Source organism: Myotis nattereri, assembly GCF_964212035.1.
Source record: "Myotis nattereri genome assembly, chromosome: 14".
In the NCBI taxonomy this organism is placed as follows: domain Eukaryota; kingdom Metazoa; phylum Chordata; class Mammalia; order Chiroptera; family Vespertilionidae; genus Myotis; species Myotis nattereri.
In genome coordinates, this window is record NC_138089.1 from 60,558,491 (window position 1) to 60,581,446 (window position 22,956).

The 22,956-nt window shown below is 65.3% G+C and overlaps 3 protein-coding genes across 6 annotated transcripts; 1 reads left to right on the top strand and 2 right to left on the bottom strand.

Moving 5' to 3' along the window:
- Positions 1-650: 650 nt before the first annotated feature.
- DALRD3 (DALR anticodon binding domain containing 3) lies at positions 651-3,511 on the top strand (the record flags this gene model as incomplete). Of its 4 annotated transcripts, none has more annotated exons than XM_081105891.1 (12): positions 651-842; positions 913-1,205; positions 1,319-1,587; positions 1,664-1,743; positions 1,820-1,948; positions 2,230-2,300; positions 2,379-2,440; positions 2,521-2,603; positions 2,681-2,860; positions 2,932-3,051; positions 3,139-3,207; positions 3,287-3,511. In XM_081105891.1, the coding sequence occupies 12 exons, from the start codon at positions 678-680 to the stop codon at positions 3,404-3,406; spliced, it is 1,641 nt and encodes a 546-aa protein (XP_080962017.1). In that variant the 3' UTR covers positions 3,407-3,511. The 4 variants fall into 4 exon arrangements, 3 of the variants coding, with proteins under 3 accessions (XP_080962017.1, XP_080962016.1, XP_080962015.1); XR_013996783.1 differs by having other exon boundaries at positions 678-842; positions 2,918-3,051; XM_081105890.1 differs by having other exon boundaries at positions 678-842; positions 2,958-3,051.
- Positions 3,063-10,071, bottom strand: WDR6 (WD repeat domain 6). The gene is made up of 6 exons (XM_081105892.1): positions 9,836-10,071; positions 4,797-7,278; positions 4,640-4,723; positions 4,437-4,553; positions 4,224-4,342; positions 3,063-4,130 (listed from the first exon to the last, which is right to left on the bottom strand). Exons 1-6 carry the CDS (start codon positions 9,933-9,935, stop codon positions 3,670-3,672), a joined length of 3,363 nt encoding a protein of 1,120 aa, XP_080962018.1. The 5' UTR covers positions 9,936-10,071; the 3' UTR covers positions 3,063-3,669.
- A 186-nt stretch (positions 10,072-10,257) lies between these two features.
- P4HTM (prolyl 4-hydroxylase, transmembrane) lies at positions 10,258-22,256 on the bottom strand. The gene is made up of 9 exons (XM_081106310.1): positions 21,915-22,256; positions 21,670-21,751; positions 15,008-15,198; positions 14,236-14,332; positions 12,926-13,088; positions 11,983-12,168; positions 11,436-11,526; positions 11,150-11,273; positions 10,258-10,710 (listed from the first exon to the last, which is right to left on the bottom strand). Exons 1-9 carry the CDS (start codon positions 22,239-22,241, stop codon positions 10,490-10,492), a joined length of 1,482 nt encoding a protein of 493 aa, XP_080962436.1. The 5' UTR covers positions 22,242-22,256; the 3' UTR covers positions 10,258-10,489.
- Between the last annotated feature and the right edge of the window lie 700 nt (positions 22,257-22,956).

Here is a 22,956-nt window from a genome sequence, read left to right on the forward strand (position 1 = left end):
CTCGGGCGCCCTGTGCTGCGTCGGTTTCAGTTTCATTCGGGGAAAAGGGGGGAAGTTCCTCTGAAGTGGAGACAGGCAGGTGCCATCGCGGAATGAGAAAGACGACGGCGGGAGCGGAGGCCCCGGCAACGCCACCGGGTTCAAGGAAAACGCCTCCCGACCCGGAACCCACGCCGTCCCCGTGGCTCACTCCTCCGGGCCCACGCGGGAAAGTGGGCAATCCTACCCGCGGGCGTTTGCCGGGAAGAAAGGTCCCGTGGCCCAAAGGAGGAGACGCCTGCAAACAGCCTGAAGCCGCAGCACAAACGCCTGTCACGGGGCGGCTGTGGGCGGGTGGCGACGGCGGCGCTGGGAGCTGCCCGGCTGGGGACGCTCGTTTGGAACTTGTGTTCGTGCGCACAGCGAGGGGCGAGGCTCAGGGCGCAGAGCCCCCCCGACACCAGGGTCTTCCCGGCCGCTGGGATGGGAGTGGCACCAGAGGCCCAGGCCCAGGGGAACCCCGAGATGTCGGACGCAGGACAGGCGGGCCACGACGGTGCCGTCCACCCAGAGCGGCCGCTCCGGTTCCCCTCCGATGCACCTGCCACTCGGGGCCGGGTCCCGCCCCCTCAGTCGCTCTCCCGGAAGCTCGGCCTCCATCATCTTGCTTCCGGTTCCGCTCGCGCCTTCCGGTCCCTATGGCGACGGGGCGCCTGGGGTTGGAGGAGACTCTGGGGGCCCTCAACGCGGCCCTGGGCCCGGGCGGCCCCGTATGGTTCAAGGAGACGCGCGCCCGCCACCTGCGCGTCCGCGACTTCCTGGCGCCGCGGCGGGCGCTGCAGGCGCGCTTCGGGGACGGGCAGGTGCGCGCGGGCCGGCGGGGACGGGCGGCGGAGGGCGCCGCGACCCGCTCACCGGCCTGTCGTCCCGCAGGTGCCTGAGCGCGTGCTCCGTGCTGTGGTCGACCTGCAGGGCCCCGGTGTGGCCCCGGTGCTGCGCTGCGAGCCGACCCCCGCGGGGCTGGCGCTCCGGCTGCAGCGCGCGGCCGTCTTCGAACGGGTGCTCGGGGCCGGGGCCGCGCCCGCCGCCCCCGCCCCCGCCGCCCGGGGCCCGCGCGTCCTCCTGCACTGCCCCGCGCTGCGCGCCGCCCCCCGCGCGCTCCGCCTGAGCCAGCTGCGGGCCGTGCTCGTGGCCGACCACCTGGCGCGGGCTCTGCGTGCTCGCGGGTGAGCGGGGCCGGAGAGGAGAAGGCGCGCCCGTGGGCACCGGCTGCGGCGGGTGGGGGGCGGGGCGGGGCCGGGCCAGGCGCTCGGGCTGAAGCGGCGCCCTCGCTTTGCAGGGTCCGTGTGCGCCTCGTGCCCGCCGTGCGGGACCCGCACTGGGCCGCCTTCCTGCAGCAGCTGCGGGTGGACTGGCCCGCTGCCCCGGAGCGAGCCGGAGCCGGAGCCTCCGCCGAGGCCCTGAGGAGGCGCGCGCTGGCGGAGGTCACCCCGGCGGGAGACCCGGGAGCTCTGCCCGCCGGCGCCCTGGGCACCGTGAGCCTGAAGGAGCTGGCGGGAGGACGGGGACGCGCGGCCGGCTCTGACCCCCACCTGGACCGCTGTCTGGGTAGGACCTGCGGCCCGGCGGGGCCGGGATTGGGGGGCCCGCGGCGCCCGCTAGCCCCGTGCCTGTCTCCGCGCAGTGACCGAGGACCTGCTCTCCGTGCTGGCTGAACTGCAGGCGGCCGCGCAGCTCGGGCCCGAGGACGGCTCCCCGGGCCTGGTCAGTAGCTGGGCTCCGCCCGTGGGCCTCGGCGAAGGCGGGGCCCTGCGCCCGGTAGTGACTGTCCTCCCCACAGGCCCCCGCCCCCGGGGCTGGTGCGGACAGCTGCGTGGTGGTGCACGTGGTGAGCCCCGAGGAGGAGTCCCAGCAACAAAAGCTGGGCCTGCTTTGGTGGAAGCTGGATGAGCAGGCTCCTCTCGCACAGGTAGGGGAGGCATGGTGGGGCCTGCAAGCTGACTGGCTCAGAGGGGACACGACTTTGGGGGAGACACTAGGCGTGGTGCATGGGGACGTGCAGCAGGTGCAGTCCTGGGAGAAGGCGGGGTCTGGAGAACAGAGGGGAACAGGTGTCCCGAGGGGCTGGGCCCGAGAGGGAGGCACTAAGCCTGATGGGAAAAGGCTGGGAGCCCGGCCGGAATTCAGTTCCTTGCGGGTTTATTGCTGGAGAATCGCCAGCTGGCTCAGCCCCTGCTGCCCTCCTGACAGAAGCACCTGGTGTGTGGCCCAGTGAGAGCAGCCGGTGCGCCCAGCACCCTGACGGCGCCCGAGTACTACGAGTGAGTGAGGGGGGGCCTCCGGGGACATGGAAGGGGGGGCTCTGCGCTGGCCCCCCTCTCACTCTTTTCAAAATGCAGGCTCCGGCTCGCACAGGTGCGCACGGCCTCAGCTCTGAAGCACAGCAGGGACCTGGCACAAGGTGCGCCTGGGCGGCTCCGGCTGCCTCCTGCCCGCCCCTGGCTCCTGCCTGCAGCTTGACTGCCGCCCTCTGCCCCCCAGACCCGGCCTGGACAGAAACCTTCAGGGTTCTCTCGGCGGCGACCATCAAGTTTGAGATGCTCAGCAAGGCCCCGCAGAGCCAGGTGAGCCGGGTGCCCACAGGACCGGGCAGGGGGCAGGCTTGGTGGCCGCCCTCGCTCTGCAGCTGTGCCTTCCTCAGCTCCTCCTCGACCTGGCCGACAGCATTTCCACCAAGGGCACCAAGAGTGGCACCTTTGTCATGTACAACTGTGCCCGCCTCGCCACACTCTTTGAGGGTTACCAGCGCGGCGTGCAACAAGGTCTGTACCCCACTTTCCCAGCTGTGAGCAGCCTGGATTTCTCTCTGCTCCGTGAAGAGGTGAGTGCCCCTCCCGGTAGTGGCTCCCTGGGGTGGCCTGGACTCGCCGTCCAGCAGCCTTCTTCCCACAGGGTGAGTGGCTGCTGCTCTTCAACAGCGTCCTCCCCTTCCAAGACCTCCTGAGCCAGACCACAGCCCTGGACGGGGCCCACCACGCCCTGGGGCCCCGCGTCACTGCTCGCACGGAGATGGTGAGGCAGAGACCAGCGCACACACACTCTTTATTCGGGTCTGGGGTACAAGGGCAAAGGCAGGCCAGTGACTCCGTCTGTCTCTAGGTGTGCAAGTTCCTGGTGCAGCTGAGCATGGACTTCAGCTCTTACTATAACCGGGTACACATCCTGGGGGTAAGCACACAGGAAGGGGGTGGGCGGTGCGGGTGGGGGGGGGGCAAGGACGAAACCAGCAGGCCCTCTCTTTTTCTAGGAGCCTCGGCCACACCTGTTTGGTCAGATGTTTGCTCGGCTGCAGCTCCTGCGGGCTGTGCAGGAAGTGCTCCACACGGGCCTGGCCATGCTGGGTCTCCCGCCACTGAGCTACATCTAAGGCCACAGAGGGCCGGTGTCTGGGAATGTTCACAAGGTCGTCACCTGAAAAAAACCCCGCTGCTTAGACGTGGAGACTAATAAATCGCTACAAAGCTTTGTTCTAGTGTGAGGCGTGGGGCATGTTCTTGGTCTGCTTAGGCAGCACTCAACTCCCCTCCAACGCCTGCTCTAACCACGCACACTGGGCCTGGGCACAGACATTACTCCCACTCCCCTGCCTGTGAGCAGGCCCCACGCCCAGGTGCCAGCCACTGTGGGACCTCAGTCATACCAGTTGTAAACCTCAAGTCCCTGGCCCCCGAGAGCACAGCGGTGACCAAACTCCGGGCTCACAGGCCAGCAGGCCATGTCGGCCACGTCTGGCACGTGGTACACTGTGCTGTTGATGAAGGTGGGTTCGCCATGCCCTAGGCGCCAGAAGGTCAGCCGCTGATCGATGGAGGCGGAGACCATGAGGCTGGGGCTCAGGATGTGGAGGCCTGTCACATGAGCAGCGTGTGCACAGGGGACAGAGTGTTCCTCCAGCACGTGCAGCTGGGGCGCCAGCTCGGCACCCCCCACAGCCTCGTGCTGCTCTGGCAACTCCACAGCAAGCACAAAGACGTGGAGGGAGCCATCCTCGCTGCCACTCGCCACAAGGTGGCCCTCACGTGTGGGCAAGGTGTGCAGGCTGTTGACACCACAGCTGTGAGCCTGGACAGTCAGGCAGGGGGGGCCCAGCCCTGGAGGAAGAAGAGGCTGTCAGAGCCCCACCTGCCACATGGGGAAGGCACGGGGAGGGGGGAGGGACTGCCGGTGGCCCGCCAGCTACTCACGAGAGGGCAGTCCAGGCTCTGCTGGAGGCTCCAGGGCAGCGGAGCCGTGGTCCAGCACCGTGGTCAGGTCCCAGAAGGCCAGGCTGCCATCGGTGGCCGCACTGCACAGGAGCAGTCTCCTGGGAGGCGGGGAAAGGTGGCTGGGTCAGTCGGGGCGACAGAAAGCAACAAGGGTGCCCAGGGACCCTGGCAGAGCCGCCATGCAGCCCTCACCGCCGCTGGTTGGGAGCCTGGTGTGTAAAGGAGTGGACCTTGAGGACACAGCGCTGGTGGTGGAAGGTTTCAGCCAGGAGCTGCAGCCGCCGCCCAGAGTCCTGCAAATGAAAGAGCCTGGGGGGGGGGGGGGGCAGCTCAGAACCCATTCTGGACAGCCCTTCATCCTACCTCCCAGCCCTATCTGAGCCCCATGCTCTTACCTCACTGCTCCGTCACTACAGGCTGCAGCCACAAGGGGGCCGAGGTCAGGCGAGTCAAGCTCACACACCGCTAGGCACATGTACCTGCAGAGGTAACAGCCCATCAAGCAGAGCCCTGCCTGACGCACCCCAGGCCCTGCCCGGCCGCACACATCACCTGGTCTCTGGGTCCACCTTGACCATCCGGCGCCGACTGCGCTGACAGTCCCAGTCCTCATCCAGCCGGTGAGACGCAAGGTGCATCACATGGCAGGCGAGGCGGCTGGGGGTGCTGGGGTCCAGGGTGACCATGATGTTGAAGCAGTGCATCTCCGCCCGGCCCCCCGCAGACACCACGTGGGCAGTCAGGCCCGGGCGAGGGTCCTGAGGGCCCGCCGGGGTGCCGACGCCCCACACGGCCAGGGCACGCACCGAGGAGATGTGGTTACAAACGGCTGTAAGCGCGTGGGCTGAGCCCGTCGCCGTGGGGAGCGCCAGGACGCAGATGGTGGTGTCCTCGCTGCACGTGATCACGACGTCAATCAGGCTGGGCCCCTCGCTGCCCGGCTCCAGGTCCTCGGGCTGCATGAAGCTGGGCAGCTCGAATTCAGGCCCCAGCGCGATGGTGCCCACCCGCCTGACACACGTGATCTCACGGCCATGCAGGCTCTCCCGCAGAATCACATGTGGCCGGGTGCAGCCCCCGAGAGCCCGGTACAGCAAGACATCGCCATCCTTGAGGTAGGCAAAGGCCATGGCTGCCTCGGTGTCCGAGAAGGCCCAGGAGCGATGGCCGCCGCCGCAGTGGACGACGTGTAGCTTCTCGTGCGACCGGGGGCTCCACACCACAAACTCGTTGGCGTGGAAACCCAGGATGACGGTGCTCCCATCGGCCATCACGCGCAGCCCGGCCACCCAGTTCATGCCGCGACAGCACTTCCGCCGCAGGACTGGCTGCAGCTGGCCGCCGCGCACAAGGAGCTGGTAGTAGGCGCCATCGCGCCCTGTGCTGTACACGTAGCCACCGTGGCAGGTGACCGAGGTCACACCCTGCTTCCCATGCAGGGACCGGAGGATGGAGACGGGGCCCCACTCAGTCAAGGCGGTCTCCTCCTCGCCACTGTCGCCACCCCCTCCCAGTTCTCCGGCACCGGCCTCGGCCTGGCCTCCAAGCCCCAGGTCCGGGCGCAGAGCCGGTCTGGAGGAGAAGAGCAACACTGAGCCCCGCCGGTCTCCGCACACCAGGAAGTCGCCCGGGGGCAGGAAGGCACTGCACGTGTGCCATCTCTGCTTGCTTGGAGGCAGCAGGTACCGGCAGCGTTCCGTGACAAAGATGGCCTTGCCGGAGGGGGCGGCTGTGATCTCCAGGCAGGCCACCACGCCGCCGGGGCCCGACGCCAGCAGCAGCAGCTCCTCGTAGCCCCGCAGAGCCCAGCTCAGGCTGTGCACCTTGCCTGGGAACAGGGCCAGGTCCACGGCCGCCGTTGGAGTATTGATGGGGACAACCTTGACGTGACCCTCCCCGTTGGCCATGGCACACAGTCCGAAGCCCTCAGGCCCGGGGGCGGCCTCCAGAAGGCAGTAGGACTGGAAGTGCTTGTCCTCCAGCAGTTGCTCCCAGCACTTGACCTCAAGGTCGTAGAGGTACAGGACCCCCGAATCAGTCACTGCCAATACTCGCCACGAGCCAGCCAGCGTCACAGCCTTGAGGGCACCTGGCCTGCTAGGGGACTTGAAGCAGAGAGAGGAGACCCCGGAACCTGGGTGCCCACGCCCTACCAGGTGCCACAGCCGGATGCCTGAGTCATCACCCCCCGTTATCACCCAGGCTTGCCTCTCGTGGGCAGCCAGGGCCCGGATCCCACGGCCCTGGTGGCCCCGGAATGCCTGGAGGATCTCACCTTCATGGCTCCATACCAAGCAGACACAGTCCTCTCCTGCACTGACCAGGTAATTTTCTAGCAGCTTGACCTGCCACACGCGGGCGCTGTGCCCAAAGCAGTGCCCAATATTCTGCACCCGACCCCCAGGCACCCGCAGGTCGCCCACCTTCCAGATGCGAACACTTCGGTCTTCCGAAGCGGTGGCCAGCAAGCCCTTGCTCTCCAGGTACGACATGCTGAAGACGGCGCCCATGTGCCCACTGACCCGCCGGTCAGGGGCCACGGGCTTACTGTCCACTAAAGCGGCCGCCGGGTACCAGATCAGAAGCTGGTTGGAAACAGCACCTGCCACTATGGTCAGCTCCTTCCAGGTGTCCCCAACCAAGCAGGCTGAGGAGAGGGTGCACCTGTCTGTGCAGGGAACGTCCTGCAGGAGGCACCCTATCACGGGGTCGTATAACACCACCGAGTTGTGGCCCAGGGCCAAGGCCATGTTCCCCTCGAGCCAGCGTGCATCCCAGATCCAGTCCGACATGTTCCACAGGCCAGAGCGCCAGAGCTCCCGGAAGCGGCCCTGTCCCCAGCTGATTTTCACGACTCGGAGACCCTTGCTCCCGAACACGGCGACCATGGCCTCCACGTCAAGGTCTCCTTTGGGTTCTGGTCGCACCCGGAACCCATGGATAAGATAGTGGCCAAGCAGGTTCTGCACTCGCTTCATCATCCGCAGGTGCCCCCCAAAATCCAGGCTGTACACCAGGATATCCGGCCCCTCACCTGGACAGGAGCAAAGAGCCACATCAGGACGCCTCACCTATCGCTGAGGAGCCACAAGACGAGACGGGGCGGAAGCCTCTCCATCCCGGGGCCTGTGAATGTGCTGGACAATCCTGCAGGCTCACCCACAGACTCCTCACTCAGCCTCCACCTCACCCCACCCGACTTCTCTTGCTTCAGACAGGAACCTCTCAGCTTTAGCCCCCACACCCTTAGCCTCACCTGCTGTCCACGAATTCTCCCCCTGCACCCAACCCGTGGAGAGGCTTCCCACGAAGACAACCTTTGCACCTGGGGCCACAGCACATCCCTGACTTCCAGGAGTTTCTTCCGGGCACGGGGGCGGGAGCGGGGCGGCGGCACACTTTGGCAGGGGGGCTCCTGTGGCCCTCAGGGGCCTCCTGGCTGCCCTGCAGGCACCTCCCACACTGCTAACTCCTCTACCACCCTCTGCCCAACCCCCACCCCCAACCAGGAAGCCCACAGCTCACTCTTCTCAACTGCCCACATCTCTGTCTCCAAGTGTGTGGAGTTCATTGGCTACAGTTTGCAAACCCCACCAGTGTCTTTGGTCCAGAACCACCTCTTAATCTGAAATGACCGTACCAGTCTCATGCGATTCCTAGCCTGCACTCTCAATCTTTACAGACAATAAAGTTGCTGGGCATCAATTACAAGCCAGACAAGGAAGTGTGTGCTGGAGCGGTAAAAAGGCAAGCCCAGGCCTTGCTCTATGGCAGTGGTTCCCTACGTGGGCACACGCCTCAGGGGGCAATGTGATTTTTAAGGGGGGCAATTTGAGAATGAGTTAGTGAATTTTTTGCATTTCTTATGGCTCTAGGGGCGTCATATACAGTGTATAAATGTATATTGTGACATATTTGTGCATTCCAGTTCTCATGTTTTGAAACTTTGCTATGTTTTCCTATCACTTCATATTTTTTTTAACAATTTCTTAGTAATTTCTTCCTCAGTACTTCAACTGTCCTTCCTTCTTTTTCTTTTTTTCTTAAATATATTTTATTGATTTTTTACAGAGAGGAAGGGAGAGGGATAGTTAGAAACATCGATGAGAGAGAAGCACCGATCAGCTGCCTCCTGCACACCCCTTGACCAGGATCGAACCTGGGGGCCTTCAGTCCCCAGGCCAACGCTCTATCCAGTGAGCCACACCGGCCAGGGCTGTCCTTCCTTCTTTTATTTCCCTCTTTCATGGATGCCGTGTTCTTTGGAAGCTTCTTTAGACCAAGTGAATGGCCTTTTAGGCTTCCTCCATGTGAGTAGGAGCTCGCTTTTTGAATAATAAGAATTATATGGGGGGGATCAGGATTTTAGAGGTGCTTAGGTGGGCGTGGCCAACACAAGGCTGGGAACCACTGCGCTAGGAACTGAGCAGACACCGAACAGCAGCACCCGGGGAGCCATGCTATCACGGTGAGTCCCAGGGGACACCTATGCCGGCCGCTCTAAGAATGTAAAATGGTGAGTCTAGTCCAGTGGTTCTCCATGGGGGTGGACGGGGCAACTTCCCTCAGGCCCTGGCAATGTCGGGAGGCATTCTGGATGGTCACACTGTGTGCGTGACTGGCTGGAGCCAGGGAGGCTGCGAGACACCCTGCGATGCAGGCAGCCGCTCACCAAGACTCATCTGATCCCACCCGTCCAGCGAGGACACTGGGACAGGAGACGGGGTGAGCTTCGGGGAGGCCCCTCGAGGGCGAGACATCCCGGCGGCGGAATCTAAGGGGCAGCGGCCACTGAGCAGCGAGAAAAGCCGGGAGGGGAGGGCTCTGCCGTCCGGGCCCGGGTCCCGGAATCTCCTGGCCTGTTTTCCTGCGCGGCCCGCGGAGGAGCGTGGACATGGATTCCCCGGGCCCCACCCATCTCGGTGGGAGCCCCGCCTCCGCCTCGGGAAGGGGGGCTCTCACCGGTTTCCCAAGACCCCCTCCAGCTGCGAGGGCCCCACCCCCACCTCCAGGGCGGCGCCTCCCGGCCTCCAGGCCACACCCCGCCTCCTCGGGCCCGCCCTCCCCCGGGCCCACCCGTACCCGTACCCGTACCCGCACCCGCACCCGCACCCGCACCCGCACCCGCACCCGCACCCCTAAAGAGGGGCCCCGCCCCGCCCCGCCCAGCTCATCCAGGGCCGCACGCTCCCCTCCCTCCCCCGCCTCCGACACGCGGCCCCACCCCCTCCACGTTAGCGCGGGTGACCCAGGGCCTCGGCATCGCGTCGGTTTTTGTCTTCTGGGCCGCTCCGGCCGTCCCGCCACCCCGGGCTCCGCCCACCCCGGGGCCCGCCCCTCCCCCGGGGCACTCCTTCCCCGGGCATCCTTCCCCCGCGCTCCCCTCCTCCGGGCACCCCTTCTCCCGGGCACCCCTGCTCCGGGCACCCCTTCTCCCAGGCACCCCTTCCCCCGCGCTCCCCTCCTCCGGGCACCCCTTCTCCCGCGCTCCCCTCCTCCGGGCACCCCTTCTCCCGGGCACTCCTTTGTTCCCTGCACCGCCCGGGAGCACCCGGCTTCTCCGCTAACTCGCGCCGCACACGGAACCTCACCGGCCAGCAGCCGCTCCCCCACGCACTCCAGCCCGGTGACAGGGAGCAGCATCAGCTCGGAGGTGGCCCGCGGCCAGACGTAGTCCTCGGGAGCCTCCATGCCGCCCGCCAGCAACTGCGGCCGCCGCGACCGAGAGGGAGCGGAGCTCTCGCGAGACCAGCCTTCCCGGGCGCCGCGCCACCGAACTCCGGCGCCCTTAGCAACAGGTCGCCGGGCAGATTCGCCAGCGGCCGCCGTCCAATGGCGACCCTTCGCCCACGCCACCCAGCTCAGGATTGGCCGGGCCGTTTCGCCCCGCCCCGTCACACTGCCAGCAGCCCGCCCCCGGTTGGCCCCGCCCCAGGATAGCTCCGCCCCCGGCTGGCCCCGCTCCCCGGCTGGCCCCGCTCCCCCTGCCCGCGCATCCTCCCGCCGACCGAGCTCCTCGGCCCGGCTCGCAGCCGGTTGGTTTTATTTGACTGGCGGCAGGGTCTGTACAATAAATAACAAATAACACGGGTGGAGGTGCGGTGCCCTGGTCGCGGCTGGAGGCGGGGGGGCGGGGGGGGCGGGCAAGACGTCGGCCAGACCTTTGGCTTGAAGCTGGACGGGGAGCTGCAGGGCCCCACCGTGGGCGGCGGGCGACCTGCGGCGGGCCGAGCCTGACCCCTCGCTCAGAGCTCCACGCGCGCGTCGCGGTAGGCCCGGTCCAGGGCCCACTCTGGCTGTGAGTCGGCGCCCCCTTCGCGGGCCAGGCGCGCCATCTCCTGCTGGAACAGCGCCTGCCGCGCTCGGCTGGGGTCCACATTGATCCAGTTGTTGGCGATCCACTTAGTGCCACGAGTGACCAGGCAGCCCCCGTGCAGCGAGTAGTCGTCCACGTCGCCCACCCAGCCTAGGAGAGGGGCCTGGTGTGAGCCAGGGAGGGGGCCAGGGGCACCAGGCTGGGCCGACCTGGGCTTGGCCGGGGACACGGCCCCGCTGTGCACACCGCCTCCCCCAGCAAACATCTGGCCCCGCCACCGAGGCGGCTCAGCACCTCTCACCAGCTATTGCTTCGTCCACGCCACTGGCCGTGGGAACCCAGCTGTCTAGCCGAGCCTGTCCCGAGCCCTGCCCAGCCTGGGTGGGTAAGGGATGCGTCCCCAGTCCCAGCGAGCTGAAGGTTAGGGCACCAGGGAGTCCCAGGGGTAGGGGTAACCCAGGAAGCGGCCCTAGAGCCACTGCGGATGGTTGGGGGAGGCACCAGGGCCAGAAACTGCCCACCAGGGCGGCGCTGGGGCTGATACAGGGAGCTTGCCTCCGGGCAGCCCTGGCCCGCCCAAGACCCTCACCTTGCCCGTCGGGCAGGTAGTTGTACCAGAAGACGGCTGTGCCCTGCTGGGGTCTGACTCGGAGATTGCCCTTGTCACAGTGCCTCCGAGTGTCCCGGAGGTCCACGTCATCCTGAATCAGGCTCTGTGGGCAGGAGGGCGCGAGGTTCTCAGCTGCCCCCACTGATTGGCCAGGGGCCAGGCCAGGTGGCCAGAGGGAAACCAGGTGTGCCCTGGGCTCTCCTCCCAGGTGTAGAGGGCAGTGCCACGTGTGCCCAACGCCCGGGCAGCAGCCTGGTGGGCTTACCATTTCGTCGTAGGTTCTGTTGTCTGCGACGGGGAAGACAGTCTCTCCCCCGCCGGTGACGTTGTTCAGGTAGAACAGCACGGTCATGTAGCTGTAAGGCAGGCGCACTGAGCAATGCCCGCCGAGGGCAGGATGCGCTGCCCAGGTTCCCAAGGGCCAGAGGGCAGGGCAGGACCAAGGTGTCCCCAGCCCATCCTCCCCACAAACCTAGTCTGTGTCTTAGTTTTTGGCAGCCAAGGTCCCAGGTGCACTTAGGTCCCAGGGCCCCAACCAAGGCCAGCTGGGGAGGCAGGATCAGCACCCAGGGAGCGGCAGAAAGAGCTGGGGTTCTAGCCTTTCCCCACTTGCCTCACAGCCCTGGGGACCAGTTTCAGTGTCTGCGGGTACCTCAGTCTGGCCACTGAGACAAGATGGCCACCCCTTTCCTGACACTGGGTAAACAACCTGGGGGACAGGCAGGCGTATCCTTGACCAGGCAGCCCAGGGCCTGCCCACAGGGTGTGTCGGGTCTGGGAGTCTAGGCAGCCCCCAGGTGGGAGGTACTTGCCGGCAGGAGGTCTCGAAGGGCACCGACTCGTTCGCCACCAGCTTGGTATGGGAGCAGATGGTCTCTGGGTACACAGGCCCGCTGTCCACGTGGGCATGGTAGTGGCCGCCCTCTCCGTACCGCACGACCTGCATTGGCTCGCTGAGCTCCACGATCTCGGCTGGCAGGCGGGTGAGGCGCAGCACCCTGGTGGCAGCAGGCATTCAGCTGGGCAGCCTCATGCAGGGTGGCACCCTGACAGCTGGCTGGTGTGGGCCCTGGGCCTGCCACAGCGCTGCCCCTGCACACCTTCCCTGGGAGCCCCATAAGCCACCCCGGACCGGCCCTATAGGAGCAGGAAGAGGTTATCATGATGCCAGAGACACCCACTGGGGGGGGGGGGAAGAGGAGATTTCTACTAAATTAGGTGGGGGACACCCCCCCCAGGAGGAAGGTTATCTAAAACCCCCGCAGGGGCCCTGGCTGGTGTGGCTCAGTGGATAGAGCGTCGGCCTGTGGACTGAAGGGTCCCTGGTTTGAGTCAGCCAAGGGCACACGCCCAGGTTGTGGGCTCAATCCCCAGTAGGGGGCGTGCAGGAGGCAGCCGATCATTGATTCTCATCACTGATGTTTCTCTCTCTTCTCCCTTCCTCTCTCTGAAATCAATTAAAAAATATTTAACAATAAAAAGTAAAAAAATAAAACCCCTACAGAGCATCCTGTCACAGAGATGACAGGCCATTTCTCTAATCAGCAGGAAACACCATGCAATCTATTTCTCATCCCAGATGTAGTTTGCCCACAGGGCTAGTTCGCCTTTGCTAATTGCCGGTCTTTCAACCGGTCCCCTTCCAGGTCTAAGAAGCGGAACCCAATCCTGAGTCAGTCGGCTTCTCAGTTCTGTCCTCTCCTCCCAGCCAAGGACCGTGCGGGCCTGGCACCGGGAGGACCGCTGGACGCTCACCTCTGGCGGATGGCCCGCATGACCTGGTGGGCGCCTTCCCCCTGGTACAGCCACGTGTGGTGGCTGTTGCGCACCAGCTCGCTGGACTCCGCCTTGTGCCTCCTCATGTACTTGTGGAAGTCCCGCAGGTCCATGGCGGAGAACTCCTGCAGGCTCAGCACTCCTGCACGGGCACCCCCAGCAGTGCCCACTCAGCCCCTGCGGGAGGCCTGAGCACTGGTCCCCCCCGGGGCTCCTGGGTCAGGTGAGCCTAGCTTCTGTCACAGGGAGACCGACACCTTCCTTTCCTCCGGTGAAGCCCTGATTGGCCCCAAAAGGAAGGAGCTCCCCTCCCCCCATGAGATTGGCCAGAGCAGGGTCTCAGGGCACGGCTGCCCTTGGCCCTCCCGCCTGGCTCTGCGGAGTGTGGCTGCCTCGATCCTCAAGGCGAGGAGAGAGCAGGGGTGCTGGCTGCTGGCCAGGGCCTCCCACACTTTCAGGAGTAGCAGGGCTGGGCCCAGAAGTTTCTTCATGACCTCAGGTCCCATCCTGAGTGGGATATGCCGGGTGAGTCCTGTCCACTGGCCAGAGCGCGCCCCAGTGGACACTCTGCCTCCCTCACCTCCCAGGCAGGGCTTCTGCCCTCGGGGTTCTGGGCCGGTAGCTACTGTCTCTGCTCCGGATTATCCTGCTTGACCCAAAGGAGACGCTTTGCACCCTTTGGCCGGACTTTCTCCCAGGATGGGGGCCGCTCGGGCTGGGAGCCTGGTGCCAGCTCCGCACATGGCAGCAGCAGCGCGAGGCCGCTCTGGCCACGGTCCGGGCGGGCTCTTCGCTCCGGGCTCCCCGCCACAAGCCACTCTTCCAAGTCCTACGTGACGGCTGCGTCTTCCTCACTTGGCGTGAGAGTGGACTACACTCCAGAACCCTCCTGAGGGTTATTGCCAAAGTGTGTGTGTGTGGGGGGGGGGGGGGATGACAGCTCCCTGCCCACACCTGCCCTCGCAGTTAGAATGGCTCCAGGGGGCAAGAGGGAGGCCTTGGGCAGACCCTACTGGCTGGAGAGGCAGACGGGGCGGGGGCACAGCCAAGCTCAAGCTGGCATCACTGTGCCTTCGCTCTCGCTCCACCCCCTCTGCCCTCTGCCAGCCAGCAGCCCCACCTCCTGTGCCCCAGACTCCCACTGACAAGGTGGAAAGGGTCTCCAAGACCTGCCCTCTCGACGGTCAGCACGGGGACGGAGCCTCTGGCTGCTCTAGAGGCTGGGCACAGAGGCAAGTGGCGGGGGGACAGGGCTCCCAGGGACAGAGCTGCGGGAGGTCCGAGCTCACCATCGCCGTCAGGGTCAGCCTTGATCGCAGAGTACATCTCCTGAATGTTCTCTGGCGTCATCCAGCGTCCATTCCCCAGGCGAGTCTGGGCCAGGACCTGAAGCACATGGTCCCCCATGAGGTGGCCCCGCGCTGGAGAGCCCCCAGAGCACAGCCACCCCGTGTCGCTGTGGGGCTGAGGGCTCGGGGGGGGGGTCGGGGGGGGGCATGGGTGAGGACAGAGAACAAGCCTCAAGTCCCTTTGCTGATGCCAAGAGGTGGAGAGGTCCACTGGCATCTGGGAGGCCAGGAAGGCAGTCAAGAGCCCTGAGGGCCACGGGCATCCTGTTGGGCCAGGGACCCCACACCTCGCCAAGTCCTCCCTCAGAAGCTGGGTGAGGGCTGTGCAGAGAGGCGGACCCTGGCCACCTCGAAGCTGCCACTCCATGCACCACGAGCTCCATGGGCTCCCAGCATGGCAGCCAGGAATCCAGACCTGTCACAGGGGCAGGACACCTGGGGACTGTGGCCACACGTGCCATCACCGCCTGGGGAGTCCTCCTGCTCCTTCAGGGGTTCCCGGGAAGCAAGGACCTACCTCTCCAGGGAAGGAGGGTCCCCTGGGCCTGGGCACGCTGATCTGCAGGGCCAGGGCTGAGCAGGACAGGTACCCTGGCCACAGAAACCATTCTGCAGCACGCCCACCCCTCCCCGCACCACCCCCACCCCTCCCCGCACCACCCCCACCCCTCCCCGCACCACCCACCCCTCCCTGTGCTGCTCCGGGCCCAACCTCACGCAGCTGCAGGCGGCCGTCACGGTTCTGGTCCAGCAGCCGGAAGAGGTCCAGCTGGCTGACCTGCATCGTGCCCAGGGCCTCCTCGTACTCCTCGGTGGGCAGGATCTGGCTGCGCTGTAGCCCCTTCATCTGTGCCAGGTGGATGATGAGCCGACACTCCTCATCGCGCAGGAAGCCCGGGACTTCTGCCAGGAGAGGAGGTGGGTGAGGCCAGGACTGGCGGGGGCAGGAGCCTGGGACCTTCCTCTCTGCGGGGTCCCCGCACTCCCTGGTGGGCTCCAGGTCAGCACGTCTCACCCCCCTTTACGTCTGCTCTGGGCGCCCTGCAAGGTCGGCAGCATTTGGGAGGTGGGCCCCCTTCTCTGGTGCTGAGAGCACGTTTTCCGGGGGGTCCTGGGAGCGAGCTGGAGCCGAGCCGGGCCGGGGCTGACCGGCCCTCGGAGGGAACCGAAGGCCAGAGTGTGAACCTGAAGGGCAGAGGGCGGCCTCCACTTCCTACTTGGTATATATTTTACTTTATTTTATTATTTTTAATTGATTTCAGAGAGGCAGGGAGAGGGAGAGTTAGAAACTTCAATGATGAGCCCGGCCGGCATGGCTCAGTGGTTGAACATTAACCTATGAACCAGGAGGTCACGGCTCAATTCCCAGTCAGGGCACAGGCCCGGGTTGCGGGCTCCATCCCTAGTGTGGGGCGCGCAGGAGCAGCCAATCAATAATTCTTTCTCTCTCATCATTGATATTTCTATCCCTCTCTCCCTCTCTTTCTCTGAAATCAATAAAAGTATATTTTTTAAAAAGTCAAATGATGAGCGGGAATGGTTGATCGGCTGCGTCCTGCACAGGCACCGAACGGTGACCTCCTGATTCATGGACCGGCGCTCCACCGCTGACCCGCACCAGCCGGGCGTGGGCATATATTTTACAAGTGGAGGATGGTGGCTGGGTTTTGCTTTCATTTTTACTTTCCAGCCTCATTCAATACAAACAAACAGCAGGTCATGCTGCTCTCCAGGCCCCTCCTTGCCCACCTGCTGCGGCACAAGCAGATGCTGGGCATCGGATCGGGATCGGGCCGAGTCGCCCGGTGCTGGGAGGCCAGCGGGAGTCGCGCAAGTTGTTGGCAGGAGCTCTGAGCAGGTACCTCCAGTGTTCTTTGCTTTGGGGACAAATGTACCCTGAACGCTGCTCCATGCCTCTCAGCTCCCGAGTCAGGCTGGGCTTGGCCCGGGGGCTGGACACCCCCACGCCCGCCCCACAGCAGCTGGTGAAGCTGAACATGGGCCTCAGGGCTGGGAGCCCATCGCGGTGGCCCAGGCACCTCCACAACAGGAGGTGGGGCCGTTTCATCCCCTTGTTTCTGGGAGAGAGGACTTCTCTAGTCAGAGGCACCGACTGGAGGAAGGGCCACCTCCACCACCACCTCCACCACCCAGGGCCCCTCAGAGCGGCTGCTGCTCTGGGTCATCGCCAAGAGGAAGGGAAATGGCCACTCAGCCGGGATCCAGTGTGTGTGTGTGTGTGTGTGTGTGTGTGTGTGTGTGTGTGTGTTTTGTTAATCCTCACCTGAGGATATTTTTCCCATTGATTTTTAGAGAGAGGAGGGAAGGAGAGGGGGAGAGAGAGGGAAACACTGATGTGAGAAACATCAATGAGGGGCCAGGAATCGAACCTGCAACCCAGGCCTTTGACTGGGAATCGAATCCGAGGCCCTTTGGTGCGCAGGCCAACACCCTACCCACTGGCCGTGCTGGCCGGGGCTTGAGTGGTTTTCAATAGCGATCACCGCTACTCAGGTAGCAGAGTGCGTCCTGCCCCAGGCACACCCTCAAGGCCTTAGTCTCATACTTATCCTAAGACCCAGGCCCCATTAAATGCCCTCCCCAACCACAACCAACCCCAAGCACAGAGACATCACCCTGATGGAGTCAAAAGGGCCCTCAGGCCAGGCTGTCACACTCTGGAGTCCATGTGCACTTCCAGGGGTAGGCGACTTGGTGGTGATGACGCTGGGGACAGGACCAAGACCCCCACCCCAGCAAACCCAGGAGGGGTGTGCGCCGTCCACAGGGACAAACTGCAAATGAACAGAGTCGCTCCTGACAGCTTGAAAAAGAAACAAACTGGAAGGAAAAGCCAAAAAAAAAAAAAAAAAGAAAAGCCAGCAGAGGCCCAGCTTCATCCGTTTAATCTCAGGCCCCAAGGAGATGCCACCAGCGGATAATCTACTGCAAAGGTCAGCGCTGCAGCCTCCCAGGCGGCCGGGCACCTGGGAGTTGGGCGGGGTGGGGGGGGAGCAGAGGCCTGTAAAGCCCTCAACCTCAGCCCATCAAGGGGAAAGCAGGGGTGGCTGGAGGGCCGTGGCTCCTGGTGGCACTGGTGGTGCTGTGGGGTGACAGGGGGATGGGGGCGATGCATGACCATCCCCCAAGCCATGGCGCTGTGCCAGGACATTGGGGGCCGAGGCCATCCCGTAGTCAGCCAATGGCGGCCCTGCTGGCCAGGAGTGCCACCTGCTGCCCGCCTCTTCCCCGCTCCCTCTCCGCCCCCAGGTGCCTCCACAGGTAGGGCTGGGCTCCCAGGTGAGGGGGGGCTCCTCAGCCAGGGCCTGTGCTGGCAGCTCTTCACTAACCATTGTGGGCGCCCATCAGTGCTTGGTGCTGATTGGGGGGGGGGGGGCGGGGGGGCGTGGCGGCAGGGATCCTGGTGGAGGGACAGGTGTCTGCGGGACCACCCACGGGGAGCACCCTGGATCTGGACCCACAGATCATCACGGGCTCCTGAATGTCAAGGTGAAGCCACTGGGCAGGTGCTGAGGGCTGGAGGCTGGGGCTGGGGCTGGAGCCCTCCCCGGGGGGTGTGGAGACGGAGCAGGCGCACTGGGCGCCTTTCCTCGCAGAGACGCAGGGCTGGCCCTCTTCCCAGCCTGACCTAAGGCCCCACGGTCCCCTCGTCCCTCTGTGCGGAGCCAGGGCCCCCCAGGTGGCCCCGCGGCAGCAGCACTTCGGGGGGCGCTTGCAGACCAGGCCGGCCCTGCAGCTTCGCCAGCCCCGCCTGGGCTAGAATCCCGGCGTCCGCAGGCCTTTCAGGGCGAGAGGGCGGGCCCTGTCCCCGCTCCGGGAGCTGGAGGGGCGCGGGGGGGGGGGCCTGGAGCGGAAAGCCGCCGGGTACCGGGCGGGGGGTGGGGGGACGCAGGGAAAAGGGCAGGGATTCCAGCCGCAGAAAAGCCAGGGTGTTGCTAGGTGACCAGGCGTCGTTGCCCGGCAACCGCGGAGGGCGTGGCCACGCCTCACCCCGCCGGCTGTGCCGGGAACCCGGTGCTGAGCGCCCCCACCCCTCCCCGCAGGGTCATCTGCCCGGGCCGCCGCCCTCCGGGCCGGCCTCAGCCACCCCTGGGCCCCAGGGCGCTGGTGGAGGCCACCCGGGCGAGCGGGCAGTGCCGGGCTGGCTGGGTGCCAGGACCGCCCCCGGCCCATCGGACCCCCGCGCGGGCAGAGGCACGAATGACTCAAATAAATGCAGGAGCCGGCGGCCGACGCTGCTAGTGCTGGCAGCGCCCGGCAGGTTGCGCCACCCCTTAGGTGCCCGCGAACCCCTCAAGACCAGTCTGGGGTCAGGGGATCTCGGAGGGGGGACAGGCGGGCGGAGGGAACGGCACAGGCGGAGGCCCCCGGAAGCATCAGCGCGGAGCAAGTCGGGGTGGCGGGAGATGCGGCCTGAGAGGGGAGCGGGCCTGGGGGGACCCCATGAGGCTTAGAATGAAATGAGGAATCTTGGAGCCTTTTCGGGAAGGGCGCGATGCGGACTAAGCCTGCTATTTAATTACAGAATGAGAAGTGAGCCACGTGGAAGAAAACCATGTTCCCAGCGAGATGACGACTGGGAACTGCAGGTTCTGCCTTCGGAACCGAACAGACTCGGGAAGGTCCCAAACCCGTGGGAAACACCAGTCAAGCAGGTGTGCGCCAGGAACTGGGGATGGGACCTTTTTTTTTTTTTTTTTAATGTTTTTATTGATTTCAGAGAGGAAGGGAGAGGGAGAGAAACATCAATGATGAGAATCACTGATCGGCTGCCTCCTGCACGCCCCCTACCGGGGATTGTGCCTGAAACCCAGGCGTTTGCCCTTGAATCGAACCTGGGACCTTTCAGTCTGCAGGCCGATGCTCTACCCACTGAACTAACTGGCTAGGGCTTGGGATGGGACCTTTTGTAGCCCAGGTCCCACTTGTCTAGGGACAAGGGTGGGAAACAGAAAATGCTCCCCAAAGGGAGGTTGCACGGGGTCCTCCCGTGGAGATGGAGGTGCCCTGGGTAGAACCCAGTCCCCGTAGCCCAGCTGATGTCCTGAACCCTGGCATCTCGAGCCCTCAGGCTGGTGGGTCAGAGGAGCCAAGAGCAGCAGGGCAGGGCCCACAGCAGCCCACTCCCCTCGGGCCTCCCTGCCTCTGCAGGTTGACACCGGACGGATGGACAGGCAGCACAGTGGACAGACAGACATTGCTCCTTCTTGGGGCGGGCTTCCTTCCGTGGGTTCATCCAATACCACAGCTTTCAGGATCTGCCCCTCCTTGGACAGCCCCGCCCGGGGGTTCCCTCACAACTGGACATCCCATCCCCTAGTCACTAACTTGTCTTCATTCGTCCAGCCTCATGTCACCCAGCCCCAGGGCTTTCTGGGTAAAGTCTGGGACATCTTCCACCAACAGACTCAAAGGTAAGGCGAGTCGGGGGAAGGGAGGGCGGGCAGGAAGCTCTGCGAATCGCGCCCTTGGTGATCCAAGGAGGCAGTCTGCCTGCGGTCACAGCTCTCCTGCGCCCTGCGATTTACTGGGGCCCGGGCGGTTCCTCACTCTGCGTAGGACTTTGATGCAACAAGCTGGGGGTCAGGATTAGGAATTAAGTCCTCAGGTTTCAGGTAAGGTAACCTGCATCTGAATGGAGTACAGCCGGGCTCCAGGATGCCCGGGGGGGGGGGGGGGCGGGGGGGGGCACAAAGCACAACCCGGCCTACACTTTACCCCCCAGACACTTCGTCTGGTCCTGGCAGCCTGGAGGTAATGGGGGAGCGTTCCTCCGCCTGGCTCAGCCTGACCCGACAGCCACCTGGCCTGACTCCTCAGCTCCTACAGGTCTTTGCTCAAATACCGTTTTCAGGGAGGCCCACCTGTCCGCCCGTGAAGTCCCAGCCCCACTTGGAATCCTGCCTTACCTGTCTGTGATCTGTCACCTGACACACATGTATATTTGTTTATTTACTAGCGGCGCACTGGGGGTGGGGGGAGTCCCTCAGCCCGGCCTGCGCCCTCTTGCAGTCCAGGACCCCGCACTCCTTATCGCCTGCCTGCTCGCTGCTCCTTACCACTGGGCTTGCTGCTCCTGGGCGGGCCTCTGGCTGAGCGATGCTCCCCTGTGGGAGCGCACTGACCACTGCGTTGAGCATCTGCCCCCTGGTGGTCAGTGCACGTCATCGCGACTAGGCATGTGCCAGTCCTTCGGCTGTTCAGTCGATTTGCACATCAGGGTTTTATGATGTAGGATTAGCTTACTTATTGTGTGTCTCCTCATTTGAATGTCAGCTTCAGGTGTTTCTGTTTGTTTCCTATTGTGTTCAGTGCTGTGTTTCCAGCACCTAAAACAGTGTTTGGCACAGACTTTAACACTGAGCAATAGTAACAGCAGCAGCCACCACCTTTCAGGGGCCCTTTCACAAGATATCAGTAACCTGTTTCCCCTCGGACAGCATGCAGACGAGTCATCCTCACGGGTCCAGGCATAACACCCCCCCACCCACCCCCCGCCTCTGCTCAGGGTCGAGGGCATGAGCTCAGATGTTCTGCTTACATCTTCCTACCCACTCCCTCCTGCAGTGGCCAGGGACAGCGGGTCTCGAGGCTGGGCCAGGGCATGGGTCTGGGCCCGCCTTGTTGCCTGGGGGTCTCGGAGGGCCTTCAGTCTTCCCCCAGCACACTAGCGCCCGCTTCACCAGGAACTAGCTGCATGGCCTGGCCAGCAGCGGCAGCGCTCTGCGTCTCATTTCTCACCCTCCACCCTGAGAAGGGTGTCTACACCCACCTTCCAGACAGGCGGTAAGAACTGAATGATCACCTGGAGCCCAGCACAAGAGCTCAGAAAGTGACCCAGATGCCGGTTCCAGATGAGCCGCCCGGCAAGGCTTTGCTGCTGCGGCTGCGCACAAGCCTGGGCCCAGGGAGAAGCTGAGTGCTGGCAGCAGAGGCGGGGCGGGGGGGGGGGGTCACCCGTTTATCCACAGGACGGCCTGTTCCTCATCAAACCAACCACAGGGCCCAGGTCAGCTGGGCCGCTATCAGCCCCTCCCCCGCCCCATTACAGAATGTGACAGCTGACAGGGGTGTCTGCGGGCGGTTTAGCCTCAGGGTCACACTGCCCCGTCCGGCGAGGGAGGAAGGATCCGCTGCAGAGAACAGGGGCCAGGGAGGCGCGTGTGGAACGGTTACCCCCGGGACGGAGGTGGGGGAGGGCGCTGCACTTTGGGAAACCCCGAGCTGGAATAAAAGGGGGGTGGGGGCCTGGGAACAGCCATTTTCAAAACAAAGTCACGTGGCCAACACGAGCCTCTAGGCGGCCACCCACTGGCAGCCCCTGGCCCTCCCGGCGGGGCCCCGCGGACTCACCGAAGAGCAGCGGCTTGAGGCTGAGGGTTCGGATGAAGTGGTCCCGGTCGGCCACCAGCTGGACCTTCTGCTCGTGTCCCACCTACGGGAAGGGCACCGCGGGCAGCTCGGGCGCCAGGCCGCGCCACCCGAGGGGAAAGCGCCCGGTCCCGGCCCGGCCCGGCCCCGGCAAGAGGGGACAGGCGGGGGCCGCGCGGGGAGCAGCGCGGAGGTCCGGCCCGGGCCGCGCGGGGCGAGGGCCTCACCTTGATGCCCTCGAGCCGGGCGAGGGGGGCCGGGGTGGGCGCGGGCTGCGGGCCGGGGGCGCGGCGCGGGGGCGCGGGGTGGCCGCCGCCGCCGCCGTCGCTGTAGTGGACGAAGAGCAGCAGCGCCAGCACGTTGCCCAGGTACAGGTGCACGAGCACCATCAGCACCAGGAAGTAGGCGCGCGAGCAGATGCCGCGGGGCTTGCACAGCGGCCGCACCGGCGCGTCCTCGCCGTCGCCCGGCCCGGCCGCGGCCCCCGCCGGCTCGCGCTCCGCCGGCGCCCACTGCGGACTCCCGGCCTCAGGCCTCAGGCCCGCCGCCGCCATGGCGCCCCGGTCGCGCGCGCGCCCAGGGGAGGGGCCGCGGGGATGCCCGCGCCGCGCTGTTGCCCGGACAACCGCCGAGCCCGCGCGCGCCGCGGTCGCTAGGAGACGGCGCCTGGGGATGCTGCGCCCGCCCGCCCGGAGCCGCCCGCGCCGGCCCGCGTCTCGGCGCCCTGGACCCCGGCCCACATCGGCGCGTCTTCTCGGCTGCGTTAGCGCGGGGAGGGGGGCATGCCCTCCAGCTCACGCAAACCAGAGCGGCAGCGCCCAGGAGAGCCCAGCGGGAGCTTGCTTCCTGGTTTGGACGCGCTTCCCTCCTCCCGGAGAAGCAGGGTCTGCATCTCTCGCTCCCGAGTGCGGCGGCCGCCAGCAGGAGGCAGTGCCAACGGATGACTCAGTGCTGCGCCAGCGTGCGGGCGCCGCGGGGCAGGTGACTGCGCACGTGATGGAATGGGACCCATAGCTTTTGGCGCCGACATTCGCCAGGGTGGGAGGTCAAGGTCGCCTGGAGGGGGGCGGGGGGGTTGGGGGAGGAGAACGCCTGGACCTCCCGGGGCCTGCAGGAGTCAGGCCCCAGGAAGAAGTTGTCCGATGTGCGGGGTCGCATGGGGGAGGGGGGGCGGCCCGGGTTGGTCAGAGGGCCTCCGGCACCGGGAAGGTCCGGGCCCAAGGGTAACCCCAGGCTGCAGCGGGCGCACGGGAACCCTCCTGCCTCAGA

Bases quoted from the DNA above. Each gene is read 5' to 3' on its own strand.
- P4HTM (XM_081106310.1), bottom strand. From the start codon at position 22,241: ATGGCGGCGGCGGGCCTGAGGCCTGAGGCCGGGAGTCCGCAGTGGGCG. The intron at 13,089-14,235 runs GTGAGCTCGGAC...GTGCCCGTGCAG, and splicing joins GGCTGACCCTGACGGCGATG to GAGTGCTGAGCCTGCAGGAG. The intron at 10,711-11,149 runs GTGAGGGTCTTG...CCCCTCTCCTAG, and splicing joins CTACCTGCCCGACGGGCAAG to GCTGGGTGGGCGACGTGGAC.
- WDR6 (XM_081105892.1), bottom strand. From the start codon at position 9,935: ATGGAGGCTCCCGAGGACTACGTCTGGCCGCGGGCCACCTCCGAGCTG. The intron at 7,279-9,835 runs GTGAGGTTCCGT...GCTCCTGTCCAG, and splicing joins GGGGGAGCGGCTGCTGGCCG to GTGAGGGGCCGGATATCCTG. The intron at 4,131-4,223 runs GTGAGTAGCTGG...TTCTTCCTCCAG, and splicing joins AGAGCCTGGACTGCCCTCTC to GGCTGGGCCCCCCCTGCCTG.